This window comes from Prionailurus bengalensis, chromosome D1 (genome assembly GCF_016509475.1).
Source record: "Prionailurus bengalensis isolate Pbe53 chromosome D1, Fcat_Pben_1.1_paternal_pri, whole genome shotgun sequence".
Taxonomy (NCBI): Eukaryota; Metazoa; Chordata; class Mammalia; order Carnivora; family Felidae; genus Prionailurus; species Prionailurus bengalensis.
The window spans coordinates 63,650,245-63,665,777 of NC_057346.1; the positions used below are offsets into that span (position 1 = coordinate 63,650,245).

A 15,533-nucleotide genomic window follows, 5' to 3' on the forward strand; every position below is an offset into this window, starting at 1 on the left:
GCACCCTCCCTCGTCCCAATCTCTGCGCCCAACTCACCGGTGCTGGAATGTAGCCGGAAGTAGCCGTCCCCACCAGCTGCCAGGCGATAGGACACGCGTGCGGCCTCGCCCAGGTCCGGGTCCCGCGCTACCACGTGCAGCGCCGCGGGCCCGGGCGGCTGATCCTCGGGGATGCGCACACGTGAAGGGGAGGCGAACACCGGCGCGTTGTCATTCTCATCCGTGACAAAGACGCGCGCAGAAACGCGCGCTGCGCGGCGGCGGCTGGCGTTGGCGGGCCTGTCGGTGGCTTCCACGAGCAGCAGCAGGGCAGGTGTGGTCTCCCGGTCCAAGCCTCGCGGTGCGCTGAGCGCCCCGGTGCGCGCGTCCAAGCGCAGCGCAGGCACGGGCGGCTCCTGGCGCAGCAGACGGTAGCGAACATCGCTGTTAGGGCCCGGGCCGTCGGCGTCCGAGGCGCGGAAGGTGTACAGCGCTGCGCCAGGATCCGGGTTCTCCGGCAGCGCCAGCGCCAGCGGGTCGCGCGCAAAGGCCGGCGCGTGCTCGTTCTCGTCCTGCACGCGCACCTGCACGCGCAGCAGCCGCGCGCCCGCGCCTCCCGGGCCCTCAGCGCGCACAGTGAGGGCGCGCCACGCCGGGCCTGCCTCAAAGTCCAGGGGCCGGACCAAGTACAAGCGCCCTGAGGCCGCGTCCAGCGCGAAGGTGCCCTCCGGGTCGGCGCCGCCCACCAGAGTGTAGGTGAGTGCGCCCACCCCCGCCAGCTCTGGCGACGCCACGGAACCCAACAGGGATCCGGGCTGCATCCCCTCCGCTGCTGTCACCGTCAGCACGACGGGCACCGGAGCCGCTGGGTCTGGCTCTGATGGATCCGGTGGGGGCTCAGCCGAGCGAACTGATGGAAGCACCTGTTGTGGACCGAGGAGGAAGGACAGAATCAAGGGGAGCCAAGTTAAAGGGGTCTGGGCTGGCCTGCTGGGTAGCTGGTAGGGCAGTAGGAGTAGACTGACTAGAGGGCACAAGGACTCCATGAAAGCGTGGCTCTTGGAGGGAGCTCATAGTGGTGGCCAAGGAGAAGTAAACAGATTTAAGGAAGAGCAGCCTTACTTGCACCAGCAGCTGGAGGCTGGAGCTCCTAGGGGGGCTGCCTTGGTCGTGAGCGCTCAAAGTCAGCACATAGTGCGGCCGCTCTGCTCGGATCAGGGGTGCAGCAGTGAGCAGCTCCCCCAAGTGAGGGTGCAGAGAGAAGAGCTCTGAGCCAGGACCTGGGGACAGGTATACGAAGGGTGAGGGCATGAGTCCCAGAGCTGGGGAGGTCATGCCATCACCCACCAACTCCCTTCTCTCCACGTCTCCCCCATCATACCAGTTAGTGTGTACAGGATGGTGCCATTCTCCCCCTCGTCTGGATCTTTGGCCTGCAGAGTCGTCACCAGTGTTCCTGGAGGCACTCGATCTGGTACCTGTGGGGACACACAGTTCACCTACAGCTGTGTCCTTCCTTGTGTTCTTGAGTCAAGTTTCCCTCACCTGAGACATCTCAGAGTCAAGTTCCCCTCACCTGAATGCAGGCAGAGCCCCTTTTCTGCTCTCACACCTGTTCCAAGAGCCAGTCTCTCTGATCTACACCTACAGCTCTGTGGGGAGATGACCCCCCACCCCACTGCCTCTCACACTTCTTCAGGGCAGGGTCCTGCCACTTCACATACCTGTATAGGGAGGCCGCCGCCAGCAGCCCCTGAAGCCTGCAGGAAGGTAGGGCTGTTGTCGTTGAGGTCGAGCACTGCGATGTGCACGGTGCCTGTGGTACTACGGGGTGGGTTCCCCCCGTCCTGCACCTGCACCAGGAGCTGGTAGCTGCTCTGCCGCTCTCGGTCCAGGGTTTGGAGTGTGGTCATTTCTCCTGGGAGTGCAGGATAAGGGTCATGTATGGGCACAGCCTGAGGCCTGCAGCTGAGAAGCTGGGGTTTAGGGAGTGTGGGAGGGAATGCCAGGGTGAAAGTCCAGGCTGAGTCCTGGTCCTCTTGGCAGGGGTCTGGGAATTCTGTCTGGGTATTCACCAGTCTGAGGATGAGGCTATGAGATCTCAGAATTTGGGCCCCAGTGCTCACCAGTCTGGGGGTGGATGCGGAAGGCCTTGCTGTCTTCTGACAGCTGTCGCAGGCTGTAGGTCAGACGTCCGTTGGGTCCTGAGTCTCGGTCAGTGGCAAAGACCCGGCCCACGCTGGTCCCTGGGGGCTGGTTCTCAGCCACAGCCAGGAAGGTGGGCTCCTCAGACAAGCGGGGACTGTGGTCATTCTGGTTGAGGATGCTGACCCTCACGGTGGCTGTGCCTGTCTGCTGCCCCAACTCAGCTTTGGACCCAGACACTGCCATTACCTTCAGTGTGTACAACTCCTGGGCCTCACGGTCCAGTGCTGCTCGCACCCATAGCCAACCACTCTGTGGTTCCAGGCCAAAGGGGCTGCTTGGCCCATCTGCTGCAAGGTGGTAAGTGATGGGGCCCCCATCTGGTGCTTGAGCTTGCACTTGCAGGACCCGAGTTCCAGGGGTGGTGCCTGAGGGCAGGTCCACACGGTAGATGGGGCTGTCAAAATGAGGAGCCAGCCCACGGGTCGCCGAGTCTTGTACCACTACCCGTAGTCGGAAGTGGCTGGTGCGGGGTGGGGAGCCTCCATCCCGGGCCTCCAGCTCCAGCTCATGCGCTGGCCCCCCTGGAGGCCCCAGAGGTCTCATAAGCCGTACATGGCCTGTCGTGGGGTCCACAGTGAAGGCCCCACCACCCCCAGCTAGCAGGGTAAAGGTGACTCGACCGTTAACACCTGCATCAGGGTCCAGAGCCCGAAGTGTATAGATGGGAGTCCCTGGGGCAGTGCTTGGTGGCAGCAACACTGTGTCTTCAGGTGCAGGGAAGGCAGGGGAGTTGTCATTCACATCATCCAGCAGCACACGCACCCGAGCCATTGAAAAAGCTGGGGGCACTCCACTGCCTGCCCGCACCTCCAGCTCCAGCACCGGTCCCAGCAGCTCCCGGTCCAGAGGGCGAAGTGTTTGTAACAGCCCCGAGGCCCCATCTAAAGAGAAGAGTCCTCGGGGATCCCCACCTGATAAGGCAAGGGTCACAGACCCCAAGCGACCTGAGGAGAGGAGAGAGGAGTCAGGAAAGAGATGGGACGCATCTAACGAGTTGGGGCCCAGACTCTGATCCCAAGGAGGGAGAAGCACTGTCCACACCTGTGTCTTTCAAACTACTGGGACATTCATGTGCCTGGGGATGAAGCAGAGGGCCTGCACTGTGTCCAGGGAGGTGCTGGGGTTGTAACCTGCGTGTTACCTGTGCTGTGATACTCTAGGGTACTTTGAGATGGGTTATGGTGGTGTGTCTGGGTACAGCACCAAATGGGTATAATGATAAATGATACCTGGTGGGTTGCGTGCCTGGACTACACCGACACTGGTGCCTGGCGCCACATCCTCTGGCACGGAAAAGACATACTGTAGTTGCTCAAATACAGGTGGTACAGGGGTTCCAGGCACAATGCTGATGTTGACTCGGGCACTGGGCTCTGCCTGCAGGCCACCTCCATCCTGGGCCCCAATCTCCAGCTGCACCACAGCGTTGGCCCGTCTGGCCAAGGGCCAGGCTACTGTCAACAGCCCTGGGAGAAGGGATAGAAGCACTGACATATAAGGAAACAGAATAGAAGTAAAAAGGTTATGGGAGAGGGGGCAATACTTCATGTAAGCAGGTGGCGAGAGGGGTCCGGGGGCAAGGCCTGGGAATGGGAGGATCCTCACCTGAGTGCTCGTCCAAGGCAAAGAGTGGGGGATTATTGCCAGCCAGGATGTAGTAGGAGAGTCGCCCATGGGGCCCCTGATCAGGGTCATGGGCACGCACCCTCAGCACAGCTGTGCCTGGTGTACTCTGGGCACTCAGACTGGCAGCATACTCCCGTGGATAAAACTGAGGTGGGTTGTCATTCTCGTCTGACACAAACACCTTCACGTATACCATGGACTTGAGGCCTCCCTAGGGAGACATGCAGCGATAAGTCAGGTGGACCTTGTCTGGCTCTGGTGAATGCCCTATTCCAACACCCAGACTGCCCATGGTCTGCCCACTCACCCCATCCACAGCTGTCACTGTGAAGTCGAAGCTCGAGGGCCCCTGGTCTCGGTCTAGGATCCGGGTCGTGCACACATCACCACTCTGGGCATCAATGCGGAATGGGGGAGACCCTGAGGCCCCAAGTCCAGCACCCAAGGAATAGGAGAGGAGGCCAAATAGGCCACTGTCTGCATCTGTGGCTGTCACCTGGGGAGAGGCTGGGGTGAGTGATGTCCATCTTGTTGACCAGAAGAGCCAGAGTTAAGTGGCAATTAGAAGAAGCAGGCCCTGGGCCAGCTGGGAGCCAGGGTCTTTGGATGGTGGACACATACAGGGGACTAATAGGACATGGGCCAAAACCCAACTACATCTCAAACCTCACCACCTGGTTTAGGTTCCTGTGAGCCTCTGATCACAACATTTTTGTCAGCTGGTCAATACATAGCCTTGTTTTATGCATGTTTCTGTTTAAAGACACCTATGTAATATATATTGTTGATTCATTAACACTGAATTCATGGCCAATGGCACTACAAATCATATCTGAATGAAGCTTATCTAACATGCTAATTTTCTTCATAAGGCACATCACAGCCCTCCTGTGCTTAGGAACACCAGACAGCACTTCAGCACTACACTTGGGGACCATTTTAAACAGCAAAATCACCAAACAAAGAGGACAAAAATGCAAAAAATGTGGCACCAAATAGACCACAAAAAGGACCCTTGTTTACAGTATGAGCTGAAATATGAAGGCAGAGCATTGCTTGGAATGTGCACATCAGGCCACTTGAATTTTTCATCATTCTGCACATGTCCAGAAATGTCTGCAAAAGCTCCATAAGTATTGTTTTGGGTGTTAGAAATAAATTTTAGAGAGTCTGCAAATTCACAAATGCAGAATCTGCAAATGATGAGGTCAAACTGCACTGACAAAGGAGAGTGCTTGGGCTATGACTGCAAATTCCAGGTGGGTCACAGGGAGTTAATAACCATCACCAAGTCTCATAATCACTCTGAGCAGAGAACTAACTGATGCACCTACTGGGACTGATGTTCTAGCCCTGCATTTTCTGGAGTTTGGCCATTCCAGAGCAGGGTTTGATTGATACTGGAATCTAATCGCTGGAGGGATCGGGGTCTGCTCTGTGGATTTATGGATGTGGCTCACGCACCTGTGGCATCCACTGCCTCTCAAGCCAACCTTGTTGGAAGTGAGAGAGGGAGAATTGCAAGTCCATGGGGCATCAAGGGCATTATGTCCAGGAGGCTCCACAAAACCAAGAAGTAGGGGAAGGCTTTCCTGGTTAATTCTTGGGCATCTCCTAGACTGGCTCAGGAAAAGGTAAACTATTGGACACCAATGTCAGGAGCCTCTGAACATTTCAGAAGCAGAGCAGCAGGAGACACCATTCCAAAAGCTTCTGAGCCTAGGACAGGGCCAGGCACACAGTAGGTACTCTATATATATTTGTTGAATGAGCAAACAGATATTCTGATTGCCCTTACAACAAAAACCTCCTTCAAACTAAGTTTTATACATTGGGTGCACATTAGACCCCCAACAGTGTGTTAGCTGGTGTTGACTGCTGTAGCCTGTGACAAAGTATTCTCTGTGTGTACAAGGGTCTTAGGGTCACGGTATGCTGTAAGAGGAAGCTGGAGAGTTCCCTTTTCGTAGCCAGAAAATGCTCCTCAGAAAGGAGGCTAGCCAAGGACTTCTGATTGTTGCCCAGGCCCTTGACAGAAGTGATTTGTGGCACTGTTTACCCTCCGGAGAGACCCTGCCATGGCTGAACCCTGGAAAACAGCTCCTGCTCTAACTCTTTACTGTGGCTGTGGGCCCAGATATCCCAGGAGACAAACATCCCCCTGCATCAATCCAGGCGGGCTGCAGCACAGCTGCTGCATCATCTCCAGAAGCTGTTAAAGACCTTTGCCCTCTGACTCCCTGCAGGAAGAAAGCAATAAATAGTGGTCAGGGGAAGTTGTCAGGAAGTGACCCCAAAAGGCATACAGGCCACTGACTGGAAATGACCAAGGCAGAAGTGAATTTCCCAGCCTGTGCAGCTCCAGCTCAGAGGCTCCACTGCAAATGCAGTTTCTCTTCTCAGCAGGCGCTCAGCCCTGCGTCCCAGCCCAACCTTGGTCAGTCCCCTCTCCCACTTAGCTCTCCTTTAATCCCCACCCGCCCTTAGCTCTCATCGAATGCACTACTTCAAGGAGGAAGTAAACACCCTTATCTGTGAATTTTCTGAAGTTCCTACCAGACCACAAACTTACTGCATCCACCCCACCCTGACCTCCCTCCCAGGTGTCTCCCACTTCTCCTTCTGCTGCCTTCCCCTCCACAGACTCCTCCGCCTCCCCTTTCCCTGACTGTTCTCACACATTTGCTCCCTGGGATCTCTCCCTGGCCTTCTCACTCGACATGCTCCCTCAGGACCTTCTCTTCCATTTCTGTGGCTTTGACCATCATCTTCACTTTGACCTGGACCACTCTTCTGAGCTCCAAACCTGCACATCGATGCCTGCTCAATATCTCCACTTGGATGTCCCAAGTGGCACCTTAAATCCAATGTGTCTAAAACTAAACTCATGATCATTCCAACCCCTCTCTAATGACTCTTCCATCCAGGCAGTTGCTCAAGCCAGAAATCTGTTCTTCCCTTTTTCTCTCCCGGTATATCAATCAACTAGGGACTAAGTAAATCCTCATTATCTCTCCTATTTGTCTAATCCTCTCCATCACCATTATCACTGTCCTGATTTAGGCCTGAGCCATCTCTCCCCTGGACTATTGTGATTCCCTTCTCATAGGTGCCTGAGCCTCCAATCCATCTTCTACACCAGGACTTCTCATCCTTGGCACAACTGGCATTTTGGATCAGATAATCCTTTGTTGTGTGCTGTCCTGTGCATTACAGGATGTTTGACAGCATCCCTGGCCTCTGTGCGCTAGATGTCAGTAGCATCACACCACTTGTGACATTCATGTGTCAGAATGAAATGTCTGTAGACATAGCCTAATGTCCCCTCCAGAGGGCAAAATCATGCCCAGTTGTGAACTGCTGTTCTATACTGACTACCAAAAGCATCTTTTGAGAAAGCAAATATGATCATATTACCCTTCCACTTGAAAATCTTTAATGTTCTCCAAAGAAAAGTGCTCAAACCCTTTGGCTTGGCTTGACTCCTCACTGTCTGGCCTACCTGCACAGTCTCCCTCTCAGTCTCCCATCCCAAACCTTAACCTCCAGAGACACTGAGCCACCGCCCTACACTCCCCACTGTCTGGTCTCCTCACCAACTGCTGCTCATCCTGTAAGTCTCAGCTTGAGGCTCACCTCTTTTGGGATGCATTCATACTGCCTGTCTACCTCACATAAGACCCCATCATGGAGGTTTTCTTATTGCAGTACAACTACTTCTTTGCACATGAATCTCCACTCTAGACTATAAACTCCATGAAGCAGGGGGCGGGGCGAATGACTCATTCATGACTGTATTCTGTGTCCCTAATGCAATGACTTGCACATGGTAGATATTTGATAAATGTATATTGAGTGAATTGAATATTAAGACTTCTTGTCTTAATATTCAGATATGAACAGGTATGAACACTCGGTGATCATTTTTAACTCCCACCTCCCTATAGTTATGAATAGTAAAAACTCCAGGAAACCCCTTGGAGAGTTACCCTCTAGCTTCAGGCACTAATGAGGAGGAAAAAGTTTGGAAGTCATCACCCATTGGTCCGAGGCCAAGAGGGAGAGTAAACACATGGGAGAGTGGGTGGGAGCTGGATAGCAGCAGGCAGGCAAATACCCAGAGTCTGGCCAGAGGCAAGGCGTCAGCTGGATCTAGGCACTGGCCTGAAGTCTAGGCCCTGAGAAGATGCGCAAGGGTCTGGTGGACTTCTGAGATGTAAAGACTTCAAGCACTAGTCTCCTAAGAGGCCTTGCTACCTCCTGTTTCCTCTCTTGCATACTCCATATTCCATGATGCAGCCAAAGCAATCATTTCAAAAGGCGTACCAGATTTGCTTACAGCCCCTCTTTGGCCCCCTGTGATTTTTAAAACAAAGTCAAAGCTTGCAATCTGGTCCCTGTCTACTATTTTGTCTCATCTCTCTGCAACTCTTATCAGCATAGTTGGGGCCAACCTGAACAATGCAGTCACCTGAACACGTCACAGTGTTCTGCGGCTCTCTCTGTAGGCCTGGAATCCACAGCCACATACTCTGTATGATCCATTCGGCCAAGTCTCACTGGTTCTTCAAAGGCCCCTTCCTCTGGGCTTCCACAGCACCTCATATGCCATCTGACACAGCACTAGTTACTAGTGTGTCTCCCTATCTAGACTGGGACCTGCCTGGGAACAAGACCGTGCTCTTTCTTTCTTCCTTGGGACCAGCACAGTGCCAAGCTTATAGTGGGTTAATTCTTGAATATGTCACCTACACACTGATCTAATCCATCCTTCACCCTTAAAGCAAGTTAGCTCCCTAAAAACACAATCTGTAGGAAGGAAGGAGGGAGGGAGGGAGGGATGAAGAGGATTTTTAGGGTGGTGAAACTACTCTGCGTTAATACCATAATGCATGTTGTTATATATGTCCATTATATACACATATACATTATACATTTGTCCAAACAAATACAGTGTACAACACCAGGAGTGAACCCTAATGTAAACCATTTTTGGGGATTTGGGGTGATAATGTGTCAATGTACGTTCATCAGTTGTAACAAATGAACCACTCTGGTCGGGGAGGGTATATGAATGGGGACAGAGAGTATATTTGAAATCTTTGCTCTCAACTCAATTTTGCTGTGGATCTAAAATTGCTCCCAAAAAGTAGTCTTTAAAAAACAAAAACAATGGGGCCTGCGTGGCTCAGTCAGTTAAGTATCGACTCTTGGTTTCAGCTCAGGTCATGATCTCATGGTACATGGATTCAAGCCCCCTGTTGGGCTCTGCACTGATAGTGTGGAATCCCTGTTTGGGATTCTGTCTCTCTCTCCCCCTCACTCTCTGTCTCTCTCTCTCTCTCTCTCTCTCAAAACAAATAAAAAAATATTAAAAAAAAAAACAAACAACCAATATGATCACACCCTCTTCTGGCTCAAAGAAGTTCAGTGATCTCCTTTGCCTTCCAAGTAAAGTCCTAATCTTACCTCACGGCTTGGTGTCCAAGGACTTCTGCAATCTGGCCTTGGCCTGCCTCTTTAGTTTCATGCCCCCTCTGTCTCCTCCAGGCCTGACTCACAAGCACTCTATGGCTTCCAGAATCTGTCCAGGGCTCTCACCTCCTCCTCTGAGAGGCCTTCCTGCTCTGGGTATTGGGATCTCATTAATACTTCTTGTTATCTTGTGACTGAGCCCAAATGTCTCTTCAAGGCTCAGCTCCAGGGAGAGGGATGGGGATTTCTTCCAGCAGAGCACAGCACTGGACAAGGGCTCCATAAATACTGGCATCCCCTTAGGGGAACAGGAACCACATGGGTGTACAGAATCTCCATCTCTGCCTTTCAGAACAGCTTTGAGATTTGATAAGAGTTTCTCTCACCTCTTGACACCACAGGACACTTTTTCTCTTGATCCAATCTTAATTCTCTCAACTGCCTCACCTGGCCCAGCTCTCAAACCCTGCTTTCTCATCTTGTCGTTAGCCCTCACACTCTGCACAGACTTTGGAGCTCACAGGATAGGACCAAACCCTCTGACATAAGTCACCATAAACAGATGCACCTGCAAGGCTTGGTTTCTCTTCTGAGGTCCCCTGTGACCCTTTCATCCATTCCTGCCCACAGCAACATCCCGCTGTGTGCGGGACTTACCCACCTGCAGGAAACAGGTTCCAGGCTGGGTGCCCTCAGGCAGTGAGGCATTGTAGAAAGTCCTCTGGAACTGGGGCTCGTTATCATTCACATCTTGCAGGGCCACACTGACTGTGGCGGAGGAGGCGAGAGGAGGCAAGCCCCCATCTGTGGCCACCACGATCAGCTGTGGCTGAGGTTCCAATTCATAGTCCAGCGAGGCAGCCGTGGTAATAATGCCTGATGTGGGGTCGATGGAGAACCAGCGGGTGTGAGCTCCAGGGGCCAGGCTATAGGTGACCTGACCATTAGTGCCCTGATCAGGATCCCGGGCTGTCACACGCACCACAAAGCTGCCAGGCAGTGCAACTTCAGGAAGGGGCTCAGGTCGGTAGAGCTGACGGTCAAAGGTAGGCGCATTATCATTGACGTCAGTGACATGCAGCACAAAGGTAGCCTCGGCCCGCAGTGGGGGTGAGCCTGAGTCTGTGGCAGTAACCCGCAAGTTATAGGCATCCCTCTCCTCCCGATCCAGCTGCCTAGCTACGCACACCAGGTAGATGACACTGTCCTGAGTGCTTAGGGCAAAATGGCCCTCTCCACCCTCCAGGGAAACATTGACATGAGCAAAGTCACCATCATCTGGGTCTGACACAGAGATGCGAGCAACGAGCTGGCCAGGTGGGGCAGCCTCAGACACTCGTGGGGAGCCATCTGCACTCAGGAAGATGACAGTCATGGAGGGCTGATTGTCATTGGCATCTCGCACGTGCACAGTCACAAAGGCTGAGCCCAGCTCAGGGTGAGCCCCGCCATCCCGCGCCTGCACCACCAGTTCATGGACCCGCCGTTGCTCAAAGTCCAATGGCCGCTCCAGCCGCAGCAGTCCTGTGTGTGCATCAATGGAGAAGGGTCCATCACCCTCGCTCTGCCTCCGGTTGATCTCATAAGTCACAGCCCCATTGGCACCAGCATCGGCATCAGATGCATACACCTGCAAGACAGGACTGCCAGGGGCTAGGCTCTCAGACACCACAGCGTGATAGCGGCTCTGATTGAAAGCTGGGGCATGGTCATTGATGTCCAGCAGTGTCACATCCAGCAGGGCCTGGGCCCTCCTCGGGGGTGAACCGCCATCATAGGCCTCCAGTTGCAGCATATAGTGTGAGCGGTTCTCTCGGTCCAGCTCCCCAGTAACTACCAGTTCTGGCACTGGGGCCCCATCTGGACCAGGACGTGTCTCCAGCTGGAAGGTCTCTCCAGCCCCATCACCAGATAGTGCATAGCCCTGGGTTCCTAGGCGGCCAGCATCTGCATCACGAGCAGGCTCCAGCGGGTAGCGGGTGCCAAGAGCTGTATGCTCAGGTATCTGCAGGGCAGCCCGAGCCTGCGGGAAGGCTGGAGCATGGTCATTGATGTCAGCCACTCGCACAGTAACTTCTACGGTGGCACCATCAGGAGTCACTGCGGTGAATCGGTAGCGATCTCGCCGCTCATGATCCAAGACACGGGCTGTACGGACCACTCCACTGTGTTCATCGATGGCCAGGTCTGTGCCCACCCCGCTGCCCTCTTGGGCGGAGATGAAGTACATGGGAGGTGCTGCTGTGCCTGGTGGAAGCCCTGCACTGATGTCCCCAATCAATGTGCCTGCCGGTTGCTCCTCATCAATCTGTAGGTCCAAGCTCCCGGCCTGACCCCAGGCGCCTGACACTCTGGCTCCCAGCAGCAGCAGCAGCAGCAGTGGTAGCAGGGGGAGGTGCCTGGAGCTCTGCATGCCAGTGCAGGAAGGCGCAATGCCCGGCTCCTTCTGCATGACAGGGGTGATCCAGTTGTGACTTGGGCTCCAGCTCTGGGCCAGGCTCTGGGCCCAGTTTGATCTCAGGTTTTGGATCAGGTCCAGCTTGGGCCCTGGCTCCAGCTCGGGCTCCCTGACCTGGGAGAAAAGCAGAAGGAAAAAAGTCATGATTGGGGAGGTGGGGAACGGAATCAATGGTCCGGGGAGACTGGGACCTAAGCCACAGCAAGACTGAGGCATGTTCAGCCCTGTCGTAGGGCATTTGTGCTGTTGCACACCCATCTTGAGTCCAAGAAGTGCCTGTTTCAGAACTCCTCAGGACCCGCTCCAGTCTTTCCCTGGCAGCTTGCCATCCCACCCTAACCCTCCTCCCCCAGCAGACTGTTTTGTTCCTATTGTCCAGGTCTCAATGCCCTTGGACTCCCTTTCTTTCATCTCTGGACTTAAAAATATGGCCAATCCTTTCTTATTTTTCTTCTCATTCAGGACTAATACCTCAATAACCATGTGTTTTTGGTAACCTCACCTTCAATCATCACCTTTTGGAGACTTCTGTCAGCATTTAAATATGTTGAAGACTTTCCTATTTTATTTTATTTTATTTTATTTTATTTTATTTTATTTTAATTTTATCAATTGATTATTTTAGAGAGAGAAAGAGCCCAAGCAGGGGAGAGGCACAGAGTGAGAGACACAGAGAATTTTAAGCAGGCTGGAGCCTGATGCGGGGCTCAATCCCATGACCCTGGGATCATGCCCTGAGCTGAAATCAAGAGTCAGACACTCAGCCGTGTGTTGTGCATTGTATAGGTTTGGACAAATGTATAATGTATATGTGTATAATGGACATATATAACAACATGCATTATAGTATTAACGCAGAGTAGTTTCACCACCCTAAAAATCCTCTTCATCCCTCCCTCCCTCCTTCCTTCCTACAGATTGTGTTTTTAGGGAGCTAACTTGCTTTAAGGGTGAAGGATGGATTAGATCAGTGTGTAGGTGACATATTCAAGAATTAACCCACTATAAGCTTGGCACTGTGCTGGTCCCAAGGAAGAAAGAAAGAGCACGGTCTTGTTCCCAGGCAGGTCCCAGTCTAGATAGGGAGACACACTAGTAACTAGTGCTGTGTCAGATGGCATATGAGGTGCTGTGGAAGCCCAGAGGAAGGGGCCTTTGAAGAACCAGTGAGACTTGGCCGAATGGATCATACAGAGTATGTGGCTGTAGATTCCAGGCCTACAGGGAGAGCTGCAGAACACCGTATCCCTAACCTTCACCTCAAGCTGATTTTCTTCCTTCACTCTCCTTCCTGTGAACAGTACAACCACTCAGCAGCTCTTCTTGCTTCTTTGCTTTTTTTCAGTCTGATTTCTAGTTAGTCATCAACACCTGACCATCTCAATAAGACATGTCTCAAGTCTGCTCTTTCCTCTTGCTTTGCAGCTGCTGACCTAGTCTGAACACAGTCATCTGTCCTTTTGATTCCTACAGCAGCCCCTTACTTACTGCTCCCCCTGCCTCCTGGCTTGGACCTTTTGACCCATCTCCACCTGACCAGAGCTATCCATGCAGCTTTAACCAAATCACTCCTGAAGAGAGGCTTCCATGGGTTCCCCATTACTGACGGCAAAAAACTGCTGCTCCTCTCCAGAAAAAAAAATGCACATACACATACACGCAGACTGTGTCTGCAGTTTCAGGGAGTTCATAGGCAACCTCTAGCCCAAAAGATAAAGTACAGTGTCCTTAATATATAGCTTCCTGATCTGAGCCTGCCACCTCTCCAGTGCGCCCTACCTTTACTTTCTTCCACCACACCCTGCATCCCAACACTAAAGCCATCCCCACTCTTCGCCCTGTATGCACAGCTCTCTCGTCTTGTGATATCCTTTAAAAGTCCTCTCCAAGTGGCCATCTCCTATTCAGTCTTCAAGATCCAATTCCAATGTTCTGTCTTCTGTGGAATCTTCTATGACGTCTCTCTCCCCCTACCTGCAGAGCCCATCGTACCATCAGAGCCTCTGGGCTCTCACTGCTCTAGGTGCACACTGGCAATAAACTGCATAGCAGCCCTGAATTACAGGCTCCTTGAGGGCAGCAACTTCAGGGTCTTAGTTGGACTCTGTCCAGCATGGTTGAGCAGGGAATCAATGCTGAGTGCAAGGTCAGAGCCTTATAATTCTACACCACCACACTCAGGTGCTGACACAGACAACATGTCCATGGACATGCCAACTCAGATGACATACACAAACACATGTGAGCCTGTGCCCCTGAGGCACCAAGGTCAGTCCTGTGGCTACAGAAGTGTGTCCTCAGGTTTTTATGTATTAGCTCTGCTTTAGGACTTCCTGTCCTCCCAAGGGAGTTTCTGACCTCTCACTTACACTTCCATTCCCCATCCCTCCCACCTGTGTGAGGCAATAAAAACAGTAGGGATTCTGAAGTTTGAGTTATTTTCCTAATCCAGATGATTCTGTGAGAATTAGAGGCAATGGAACCAAGGAGCTCAGAGCCGGGCATCTGGAAGCTGCTTTCTCAGCACCTCTCAACACCATCTCTGATGGATCCCTTCATCCTGGCTTCAGAGTTCTGGGCTGCTCTGTGTGCACTCTCCTTGGGGACTCAAGTCTGAGAAGCTCATGGAACTGCCACATTGAATAATAGGTCAGAGGAATTCAGAACAAGGAAGTGAGTGAACATAGGTCTGACTCAGAGAGCGGAGAGGGTGAGTGCACAGGGTTGGCCCAGGGGCTCAGGTCAGGGATCTGGGCCTAGAGCCTGGGTTAAGGATCAAGGGTTAAGAGTTGGTTGTATTTATTTAATCAATCAGTGGAGAAAAAGCAGTTATGGTGGATGGGGAAAGAAGATAATGGACAGTGAGGCCGATGTATTTATTACTGTATTATAATTCTCTGTCTCCCCACCCAGAGACAGGATGTCAGCTATGTGAGAGGCTAGGATTGTATCTTATTCACCGTTGTGTGTAGCACGAAGCATGGTACATAGTTTGTGATCAATATGTTTTCTGAATGAAAGGATGTATGAGTGGTATGAGATAAAAGCTCAGGTGAATCATCAGCCTTGAAAGAAGAGGTATTCAGGCCCAGGCAGTTGCCCCTTATCCTAACCTGTATAACCTGGGTTCCTGTCCATTGCAAACACCCCCAGTATAATCTCACAATGGGCACAGAAAGGTGCATACTCACAGTCACAGACCCATGTACAGCCAGCTACACAGACTCACATACAGATAGGCACGTTCAGCACACACTCATACATATTTGGACAGGGGCTACGTTGACATATACACAGCCAGTGCACATATGCAGATACACCCCCCCCCGCCACAGAGAAGCATGTTTTCACACACACAGATGGGCATATTCATTCCCATGGAACCTACCCCCGCCCACATACACATGCAGGCATACAAAGACACATACAGGCCTGCTTTTGTACACACAGAAAGACACTTTCTTACCAGCCTCACATGGGCAGGCATGTTCGCATGATATCCCCCCACAATATACACACGGGCACATTCACATACACATCCCAACCAGGTACACAGACAGACACACTTTCACGTGTGCAGACACACCGGCAGGCACGTGCCATACACTCGCAGACCCACCCACACACAGGCATGCTCTCGCACATGCTGCCGGGGCACTCGTGGTCAGCTTTGTGGCTGCAGCTGTGACCTTTAGGTCCCTGGGGCCTCTGTCTGGACTGTGCCTCATCACTTCCTGCTCCAGGACTTCCAGTTCCAAACTCGCACTCCAGACTCTCTCCAGAGACT

General features: G+C 52.7%; 1 protein-coding gene across 1 annotated transcript in view; it reads right to left on the minus strand.

Annotated features, from left to right (window-relative positions):
• Positions 1-15,533, minus strand: part of DCHS1 (dachsous cadherin-related 1) — a 34,216-nt gene that overhangs the window by 8,992 nt on the left and 9,691 nt on the right. The window contains exons 2-10 of the mRNA XM_043580524.1: positions 9,950-11,860; positions 4,121-4,309; positions 3,793-4,024; positions 3,417-3,653; positions 2,106-3,131; positions 1,704-1,897; positions 1,361-1,457; positions 1,102-1,259; positions 38-902 (exon numbers count right to left, since the gene is read on the minus strand). Of these exons, the coding sequence (XP_043436459.1) occupies positions 38-902; positions 1,102-1,259; positions 1,361-1,457; positions 1,704-1,897; positions 2,106-3,131; positions 3,417-3,653; positions 3,793-4,024; positions 4,121-4,309; positions 9,950-11,740 (4,789 nt within the window). The 5' untranslated portion in view covers positions 11,741-11,860. The remainder of the gene's footprint in view (positions 1-37; positions 903-1,101; positions 1,260-1,360; positions 1,458-1,703; positions 1,898-2,105; positions 3,132-3,416; positions 3,654-3,792; positions 4,025-4,120; positions 4,310-9,949; positions 11,861-15,533) is intronic.